Below are 9,749 nucleotides of genomic sequence, written 5' to 3'. Positions count from 1 at the left end.
GCTGCGGCGGCTGGGCTGCGGGCCCGGAGCTGCGGGGCGGCGGAGGTGAGGGCGGCAGGGTGGCGATGAGGGCGTGGGGCTGCTGAGCAGCGCTGCGGGCAAGGATGGAGGCCACCGGTGTCTGAATACAGCCCTTGTACCACCCTCGTTGGGCTGAAACGTGGGGCAGACACGTGTCGTGTTTTGGGGAGGAGCCACCTTAATGCTGTCACTCCTCGTCGCCCTTTGGATGTTGGGGTGAGAGGTGGCTGGGCGGCAGGGGGGGAAACGCTCGCTGGCCATCACAAGCTGCTGAGAAGTGTTTGCCAGCATTGCCTGGGCCCAGGGATGGCGTGGGGACACGCAGCCTGATGCTGACAGCCAGGGTCAGTGTTTACCCCGCGCCACGGTGGCGGGATGTGTTGGTGGTAATGGCCTTAAATTGCACCAGAAGAGGTTCAGGTTGGGTACTGGAAACAGTTTCTTCCCCTGTAGCATTCTCTGTGGGCATCTTTGTGAGACGTTGTAATCAATTTGGGCACATTGAATGTGGTCTTGTTATCTACAACCCATTAGAGGTAAGGAAAGCTCAGAGCAGAGGGATCCATTTCAGCTGGGCAGGTGAGATGTAGCGCCCAGAGCATCCAGGACTTGTGACTGTGCTGTTTGCATCCAGATAAGTCTTCCCCAGCCTTCAGAATGGATGACCGTGGGCGCCTTGGCATTGCTCTTGGCATCACAGCCACCTCCTGCTGATTGTTTCTGCGTTTCTTTCCACAGGAGCTGAGAGATCTGGCATCTAAACACCCAAACCTGGTGCTGGTGAAGCTGGGTAGGTGTGCCCTGGCTGTTGGCTGATACCTTTGTGCCACCAACCACGCTGGCCCCATTCTCCTCCCATCTCTGGCCGCAGGCTCTGCGTTTGGCTCCACATCCCAACATCTGCCTTCAAGTGCTGCTACCACCCAAAGCCCAATTCCTCCATCCCTGCCTCATCCCACACCTCCCACAGCTGCAGCATCCCACTCCCTGCGGCCACAGGACGGGGAGCTTCTGGAGACCAACCACGGGCTGTTTCTCTGGGGACCGTCCCCCCCAGGAACGTTGCAGCAGCACTTTCCCACCCTGGGGTTGTCTGCAGGGCACCCCGCGCGTTGCAGAGATTTTGGGTGCCCGGGTGCTCTGGGCTGGTTGCACAGCACCCTCTGCTGCCCACAAGGGGAAGAGACAGCGCAGTTTGAGATGCCCGACTGCTCTCGGGAGCTTAACCCATACCTTCTCCCCAAGCCCCTCGGGTGGACTCCAGCCCCAGGGATTACGAGGGTGTTCAGCGTTCAGAAACAAATCTAAGCACCCTTCTGCGCTGGGGGAAATGGGACCGAAGCCCATTCTTTGCCTCTTGCAGATGTTGCAAATCCCTCAGAGATTGTCAATGCGGCAAAGATTGTGGAGGGGAAGCTGAACGGCGCAGGGCTGAACCTGCTGATAAACAATGCTGGCATCTTTACCCCGGTGTCACTGGAGACGGTGGACTCTGAAGAGATGATACGGGCTTACAAGACCAATGCGGTGGGACCGCTGCTGATGGCCCAGGTAACTCTGCCTTCTGTTCCTTTTGGCTTCAGCCGTGTGCCTCTCTGCTCACTGTGAAGGTCCCATAAGGCTTTCTGAAGTTTCCTGAGGCTGTGGGAAGAAGAGGATGGTGCTAGCTGGTGCTCACACCCTCTCTCTTGGCTTCCTGCCCCCGCCGGGCAGCAGCAGCTTGGAGCATGGGCACCCACCAGGCTGCTCGTCCCCAGGCGTTCCTGCCCCTCTTGAAGAAGGCTGCCCAGGACAGCAAGGATAAAAGACTGAGTTGCAACAAGGCAGCCATCATCAACATCTCCACCCTCTTGGGGTCCATAGAGAGAACTCCTGAGTCCTACTTCAAGCCGGTCATCTCCTACCGCTGCAGCAAGGTAAGGAGATGGGGGCTCAGGAGCTGGCTGGGAGTCAGAGCTGGCCCTTGCCAGGCCTGTTCTTAGGGCAGCAGCTGAGCTTATGAGATGGAGGAATGTAAATGTGTTGGTCACCATCTAAGTTCTCTGGACACCTGCATGGCCGTTCCCTGCTCACCTAGGGGATACTTGCACTGTTCACCATCTCCTGGAGATCTGGCAATGTTTTTTCTCCCTCACCTTGAGGCACAGATGGGGTTGGAGGTTGGTTCATGGCACATTCTAATGCTTTCTTCCTCCTCCAGGCTGCCCTCAACATGCTCACCAGGTGCCAGGCTCTGACCTACAGTGAGGCTGGGATCCTGTGCGTGGCACTTCACCCCGGCTGGGTGAAAACTGACATGGGCACCCAGGAGGTGGGTGCAGGCTGAGCTTCTGCAGGACATGGGCCTCTCTGCATGGTGCACCAGGGAAGTGGCATCGGTACATGTCCTGTGCCAGAGCCTCCATCTGAGGCTGTAGGAAGCTGTTTCAGGGGGACAAGGCTTTGGGCTGTCCCAGAGATGTGCCGTGATGAGACCTCCATCTTGTAAGACTCATCCTGTAAGGGGTTGTTCACACTGCAGGATCCCTGTTTTGGGAGAGGGAGTGGGGTCCCTGTAACCATGGGGCGTTGATAAACCTGCACGTAGCATCCCACTTGCAGCAGGACCTTCTTTATGGCTCAGCTCTGTGTGCCTGGTTCCTGGAGCTGCCCCCAAACTTGCAGATGGCTTCTTAGCCCAAGCCACCTCCATCCAAACCACGCAGATACCCAAATGTTCTCCCACATGAGCGATCCATCCCATCTCCTGTGGCTCTCCCCAGCCTGGGGGCAGGGAGCTTTGCTGGGATGGATGTGAGCTGAGATGGATGCTCAGCCCTGCTCCTCACTGATGCCCTTTGCAGGCTGACCTGACGGTGGACACGAGTGTGCGGGGGCTGCTGTCAGTGCTGCCCATCCTGTCTGAGAAGCACAGCGGGATGCTGCTCAACTGGGAAGGCAAAGCAATTCCATGGTGAGTCCCTTTGAGGGACCACAGAGTGCCAGGGGTGCCCTGAGTCCCCAGGATCCTCATCACGGCGTGGCATGCAAGTAACCTACCCAGGACTCTGCCACTGGCTGTGCAGGGCAGGCTGAGATCCCTGCATCTGAATGGCTAATAAACACAATGGTCAATTAATGTTTTTCCCAGTGCTCTCATTGAGACTGTTCCTGCCCTGGTCCAAAGCTGCTCTCTGTACAAAATAACCTGCCATTAGAGCAGTCTGTCTGAGCGGAAGGCTCATCCCACTGGGTGACTCAGCAGCTCAAAGCCCTGCTCAGTGTGCCTGCTCTCTGCCATTCTTCTGCCCAACGCCTGGCAGTGGAGTCTCTGCTACAAATCTCTAGGTGGGACTTTGTGCTGGATGCAGTGTCTGTGTGAGCAGCATTGGGGCTGAGATGTCCAGCAGTGCCACAGCCCATTTGGTGATCCCAGGCAGCTTCCATTCCCAATTTTGAGCTGTAACTGGGCACAATACCCTTGGGTATGGGAAATCCAATCCCAAAGGGAGCACGTCATGGGAATGGCACTTCTGCATGGAGAGGCTGAGAACAGCAATAACTGGGCTTCTGCAGCAGGCAGGGCTTCTTAATTGTGTTGAGCAGCTCTGGACTGCGTGATTTTGTTCAGGAGGTGGTAGCAGCCCCAGAGGCGGGTTTTCCCAGTTTTAAAAAGTTTTCCACCCATACCTTCCCCTTCTGAATGGATCTTCCCCTTGGGGGACTATAGGGAAAAGCAGCCAGAGGCTCCTTCAAAACCAGGAGAGCAGAGCAACCCGTCTTGTAGATGAAATCCCAGAGCTTTCCCCTGAGCCCCTGAGATTTCCAACCAATCTCCCTTGCCCAGGCTCCCTTCTGCAATCTGGCTGAGCACTGGGACAGATGGCCTTGCTGGGACCGTGGCTTGGCCCTGCTGTGCCTTAGAGATCTCCAACAAGCCCTGGCCCCAGCCTGCCCTGCCCAGCAGCCCACTGAGTCACAGCAGTGAGTATTTTCAGCTCTGGGTGCTCCCAAGCCATTTAGCAGCCCAGACTTTGGAGAGAACAGGAAAAGGGACAGCGGGGAGCACCTGCAGCTGTGTCCCAGCCTGGGCCAGTTCCCATGGCCATGGGTGGGAGAGCTGCCAGAGCTTGTGAGCTTATCCCTCCTTCCTGGGGTTCCCAGGCAGGCTGAGAAGAGAAGCAAGCTGCCCCTACAAAGCTGAGGGGCGCTGGGAGTATCCCTGGGTGGAGGTGGGCTCCATCTGTCCCCTGTGCTCAGGAAGGCTGGGTGAGGGGTGAGGTCTCCCCGCTCCAGTGCTTTTGCTAAGCGGTGTGGGCTCTTCCTTTGCACAAGTTCCGGGTGTTTGTGCTCATGCAGCTGATTATCTCCACACTTCCTCTCCAGCCCGATGTTTCCTGCCTTGCTCACTCCCTTTCGCTGGCTTTGCCCTTTGTGTCAGCCTTATCTCCCAGCTCTGGGCAGTGTCAGAGCCCCGCGCTCCCCCTGCTCGCCGTGACAGAGCCGGGTCGCACCCATTGCCTCCCTGCTCACCAGGGAACAGATTGCTGGCTCTCTTTGATTTCTTCATTCTTCCAGCATTCTCCTCCTTCCATGCCTGTCCTTTCCTGCTGCTGCTGTCTGTTAGGACACTGCCATAGAGGCTGTGGGAGATGGGTAGGCACCAGGGAGAGCACTTTCCCCAGGGCTCAGCAGGGGATGCCAACCCCACCTGGCTCTGTGGGAGTGCGGCAAGCTGGAACAGAGCATGGAGGATTTAGGATCCAACTGCATTCAGCAACTTAAATGGGATCTCCCAGTTCCATCTTTAGCCACAGGACAGGTGCAAACTTGACTGGGCTGAGCATTGCCCATTTTGCAAGATGCACATCTGCAAGATGATCTGGCCCCAGAGAAATTAAGGAATTTGCCCTCCAAGGTGGTCACTTCCCAGGGTCTCCCACCTGGTCTGACAGAGGCATGTTGCACCAGGAGCTGCGGTGGGACACCTCTGGGTGTCAGGACAGGGTGAGAAGGACACGGGGAGCCTGGTGGGATGGGGACCCAGGAGCAGGTTCTGCACCACGTGGGTCAAGAGGTCCATGGATGGCAACGCTGCTCCAGGAGGAGAGGAGCGAAAGAGGGGAGTGAGGATGGCATGGGGCTGCTCCACTGTATGACCTGCTGGCCTCAGTGCTGGGAGGTGGAGCAGCAGCAGGAGGCAGGTCAGAAACCAGCTGACAAGGACACGGACAGCCAGCACGGCCGGCGTTGGAGCTCCAGAGCATCACTGGAACAGAATAAGCAAGAAGTACGAGGACCTCAGCCGGGACCTGAGTGAGTCTGCATCTCCTCCATCTCCCACATTACCCATGGGACAGAGAGCTGGGGCAGCAGGGTGGTCACTTTGGGGACATCCATGACACTGCAATCCCAGTGACTGCTTCCAGCCCTGTCACCAGGGGATCTGCCGCAGAGGAGGGTGCTGGCTGTGGGAGAAACACAGCTGGGCAGGAAGCACACCCTGGCCCAGGCAGCGCTGGGGCCAGCAGATAACGCACCAAGGCTTCCTCCTGCACACCGCAGCCGTGGGACTGGGGCTACTGGTTGCTATCTGGCCCCCCAGCCCCACCAGCATCCCCTCGTTTGTGTTACTGTTAGCTCCCAAGCCCCACTGCTGCCTGCTGTGGCAGCCTGGGCAGGTGGCTCGATGGCTGCTGTGTGCTGGGAGCTCAGTGCTGCCTTTGCCCTCCCGAAGACCGGCATCTTCCCCAGCCATGCTGTGTCCCAAGGGCTCCTTCCTGGCACTTTCCCGTAGTGACAGAGGATGCTGGGGTGGTTGTGCTTTGGAGGTATCCGTGGTTCCCTCCTTGCTGTCTCTGCTCACTGTAAGCTAAACTATCCTGCCCAGTGCTTCCTCTCAACCCACCCTACCATGCCCACTGACCGCATCCATCAGTGCCACATCTCCATGGTCCTCAGACACCTGCAGGGATGGGGACTCCCCTGTTTCCCTGGGAAGCAGTCTCCCCGGGGTGCTGGGCAGGGTGGGACCCTTTGGTGCCTGCAGGAGAAACTTGGGCAGGTCCCATTGGCTTTATGAGGGACACACTTGGGCTTGGGCACATGGCAGGTTAGATCTTCCAACTGGAGGTGTCCCATCCATGCACTGGGGGCCATGGAGATGGCGGAGGAGATCCAGTCACCCAGAGCTGGGGCATGCTGTGCTCAGCCATGCAGCAGGAGGGGCCATGCTGGAGGGGTCATTCCCGCTGAGCATCCCCTGCCGCATCCTTGGCCCCACCAGCAGCACACTTTGGCAGCTCAGATCGGCTTTCTCTTCACTGTCCCCCTCCTTGGAGCCAAGGAAGCGGTGCTGGGGAGGAGCTTGGCTCCTCCTGTTTGTTATTACAGGATAAAGTTACTCTTTAAAGCAGAGCCAGCGCTGTCGGGGCCGCATGCCATACAGGAACATCGTTTGTTCCCAACGGCTCCGACGTGCTGGCTGGTGTTGTGTCCCAGCTGGCTGGTGTTGTGTCCCAGCCCCAGGCACGGTGAGAAGGGCTCAGATGGAGGGGACCCAAGAAGGTGCTTGGAGTCTTCTCCTCCTGCTTGGAGAGGTGGAGAGCGAGGGGACAAAGGCTTCTTCCAAACAGGAGGGGGGTACATGGGGGAGAAGATACTAGAGCAAAAGCTGGGGGCAGCGGGAGGGCAGAACATGCCTACAAGCTCCAATCTCCGTCTCCACCGCTGCCAAACCCAGAGGTGTCCTTTGCTGGGACCTGGAAGGACTGAGCAGTGCCCACAGCGCTGCTCTCAGCACTCAGTGGTGACATGAGTGTGGGTGGAGGGTAAGGAAGCGGAGCTGGAGGGGCTTCCTGGAGAGCTCCCGCACCTTCTGTGTCCCCAGGCCGGGCGCAGGGCAGGGACCCCATGCAACTCCATTGACATGCTGGGTCCCCAAGCCACAAGTCACGCTGTCCCCCTGCTCATGGCACTGGGGAAGCGAAGCCACCAAGTTGGGGATGTCTCGCACGTGCAGGAGCCATTCCACCCTGGTGTGCCAAGGTGAGGTGGCCAGCTCTGCCCTGACCCCAGCAGAAGGAGCCGGTGTCCTCCCCACCATCACCCCACCCGATGTCTGTCCCCACTTCATGCTTGGGTCCCTAAGAAACCTCCTTGCTCCATGGCATGCTCTCATGCACATCAAAACCATGCAAAACAGCATTTTTATTGCCTTGCTGCAGTTGGAGTGCCGGTGCAGCAGGGACAGGAGATGGTTACAGCCGCTTCCTATTGCCCCGTTCACCCCTTCTCATTTCCTTGACCCATGTCCCAGTGCTTTTGTTGTTGTTCCATCCGGAGGACAGCGATTATTTGCTGAAGGGGGGAGCTTTGACCCATCCCTAGGGCCGTGCCCGAGGTCTGCTCGATGCCATGAGTTGAACCCATTGGTGCCAACTCTGCGCTGAGCCACGTGCAGCTCGGCTGTGACCTCAGCCTTCCTGCCGCGTGGGACAGGCCCGCAGGGGCTGCAGGAATCCTGTGAATCACAAATACTTTTGGAGTGATTACTCTAGGGCGTGAGATGTTTCCTACGGCGCGGGGTTGACAACACAGACCCGGTGCATTTCCAGCATTGCATCCATACTCTTAATCCAGGCAAGGGTCGGGGATGCTTCTTGCCATCCTCATGGGGCAGAGAAGAGGACTGGGAGAGGGGAGGGCAGCTCTGCTGCAGAGCCGTGCCCTGGGTGCCAGCTTGCAGTCTGGCTGAGCTGGCCAGGTTTCCAGCAAGCTCAGAGCTGTGAGTCAACCTCCGTCCTCTGTTAACTCCTTCCCAGGTCCTTCTCCTCTGCTTTGCAACTGGGGACCCGGGAAAGCTGCAGCAGTGCTGTGGAGCACAGAGGGTGAAATCGTGGCTGTGAGGTTTTGGGGGCCAGAGGCTCCATCCCGCACTGCTCCAGCACGGAGCAGGAATGCCGAGCATGCAGTGCTGCAGGGTGTACATGGAGGGAGGCATGGAGCCAAGCCCTGGCCTCATGCCCTCTGCTGAGAGGGGAGAGGACGTGGCTCAAGACCTGACATCCAGGGTGTCCAGAGAAGGGAATGGAGCTGTGAGGGGTCTGAGCACAGCGCTGTGGGAGCAGCTGAGGGAATGGGATGGGTCAGTTTGGAGAAGAGGAGCTCAGGGGAGAGCTCATGGCTCTGCAGCCCTGACAGGAGGCTGTGGGGAGGGGAGGTTGGCCTCCGCTCCCAGGTAACAGCGATAGGGCAAGAGTGATGGCTTTGAGTTGCCCCAGAGGAGGCTCAGGTTGAGTACTGGAAACAATTTCTTCTTCAGAAGAGCAGTGAGGCAATGGCACAGCTGCCCAGGGAAGTGAGGGAGTCACCATCCCTGGAGTTGTCCAGGAACCGTGGAGATGTGGCACCAAGGGATGTGATCAGTGGGCATGGTGGGATTGGACTTGGGAATCTACTGTACTGGGTGAGCTGTGCTGTTTGTTGGCCAGCCTTGGGCCAGTTGCTGCTCCACAACCTAGGGACATGGAGACAGATGGTTGCACCCGCACAGACCATCCATCCACCCTACTCATCATCCATCCGTCCCATTGACCATCGATACACCTCACTGGCCATCCAACCATCCCACTGGCCATCCATCCATCCCACTGAGCATCCATACAACCCACTGAGCATCCATACAACCTACTGAGCATCCGTGATAACACACTGAGCAGGTCAGAAGAGGACAGTTCCTGCCTTCTCCCAGGTAGCCTCGCTCCACTGAGCACCTGACTGCCATTTGAGAGCTGTCAGAGGTGGGCAGGCTGGTGACACACAAGGTGTGGGTGGGACGCAGCCCCTACATGACCCATTATGGATGCTGTCACACCTGTGATCTGATGACAGCATCTGGCATGGTGGCCATCCAAGTAGATTTCCACAGGAGGCCACCAATTAGCTCGGGCTAATTGATTCCCATGCTTCTGTCCAGTTCTTTCCACATCTGCCCGTTGGTTTGCCTTCTCCCTGCTACCCGAGGGACCTGCTGTCCTCTCCGCCACTTTCACTCCACCACACCTTCCAGATAACAGGGCCAGTCATAGCACTGGGACACCTGGCTCCTCGCAGGGTGTCCTTGGCGCAGCAGTTTCCTTGTCACTCATATTGCCCTGCTCTGCTTAGCTGTGAGGTGTGGCCATCAGCTAATTAGGGTTTTTTGCATCGCTGAAGCTCTGTGCCGTCTTGTCCTTGCGCACGGGTGTCTCTCTGGGACCAGAAAGCCATCAGTCCCACTTAAAACTGGGTCAGTTCAGTGTGATCTAGGACAGGGAGGAGAGCGATGGGATTTGGGTGAAAAAGTTGGGGTTGGGGTTAGGGTTATGGTTATTTAGGGTTGGTTAGGGTTAATGTTAGGGTTGGGATTGGGGCTAGGATTAGGGTTGGTTGGGGTTAAGGTCTCCCACTTGCTGTTCCTGGCATTGGACATGGGCAATCCCTTCCCTCAGAGCTCTGCAGAGGGGACAGCATGTAGGGCACGGGGTGTCACCCATTGGGACGCCCACAGTGCTGGCTGCTGGGCTCTCTGGGTCTCCACCACCGGACCAACCTCAGCCAGCTCCCTTCGCCTCCCTTCTCTCGCCCAGCACGGGGTCGGGGCCGGGTGGTGACCTGGCCGTGGTGGGGCCCCATCCAACGCTGCGCCCTGCTGGGGACAGCCCGGAGGGGACCCTCGGGGACGCTCGCCCTCCCCCCGGGGCTGGCAG

At 58.2% G+C, this 9,749-nt stretch overlaps 2 protein-coding genes across 3 annotated transcripts in view; one reads left to right on the top strand and one right to left on the bottom strand.

The window, feature by feature from the left end:
- Positions 1-9,749, bottom strand: part of LOC104912979 (C-factor-like) — a 100,247-nt gene that overhangs the window by 82,885 nt on the left and 7,613 nt on the right. The gene's annotated exons all lie outside the window — the stretch shown is intronic.
- Positions 243-3,139, top strand: LOC104912983 (C-factor-like). Of its 2 annotated transcripts, none has more exons than XM_019619653.2 (6): positions 243-365; positions 760-811; positions 1,385-1,572; positions 1,779-1,937; positions 2,222-2,332; positions 2,865-3,139. In XM_019619653.2, exons 1-6 carry the CDS (start codon positions 351-353, stop codon positions 2,976-2,978), a joined length of 639 nt encoding a protein of 212 aa, XP_019475198.1. In that variant the 5' UTR covers positions 243-350; the 3' UTR covers positions 2,979-3,139. The 2 variants fall into 2 exon arrangements, with proteins under 2 accessions (XP_019475198.1, XP_019475197.1); XM_019619652.1 differs by lacking the exon at positions 243-365 and adding an exon at positions 372-557.

Source organism: Meleagris gallopavo, chromosome 13 (assembly GCF_000146605.3).
Source record: "Meleagris gallopavo isolate NT-WF06-2002-E0010 breed Aviagen turkey brand Nicholas breeding stock chromosome 13, Turkey_5.1, whole genome shotgun sequence".
Classification (NCBI taxonomy): Eukaryota; Metazoa; Chordata; class Aves; order Galliformes; family Phasianidae; genus Meleagris; species Meleagris gallopavo.
This window is presented reverse-complemented; position numbering and strand designations above follow the sequence as displayed.

Bases quoted from the DNA above. Each gene is read 5' to 3' on its own strand.
- LOC104912983 (XM_019619652.1), top strand. From the start codon at position 411: ATGGCCTTAAATTGCACCAGAAGAGGTTCAGGTTGGGTACTGGAAACA. The intron at 558-759 runs GTAAGGAAAGCT...TTCTTTCCACAG, and splicing joins TTATCTACAACCCATTAGAG to GAGCTGAGAGATCTGGCATC. The intron at 2,333-2,864 runs GTGGGTGCAGGC...TGCCCTTTGCAG, and splicing joins CTGACATGGGCACCCAGGAG to GCTGACCTGACGGTGGACAC.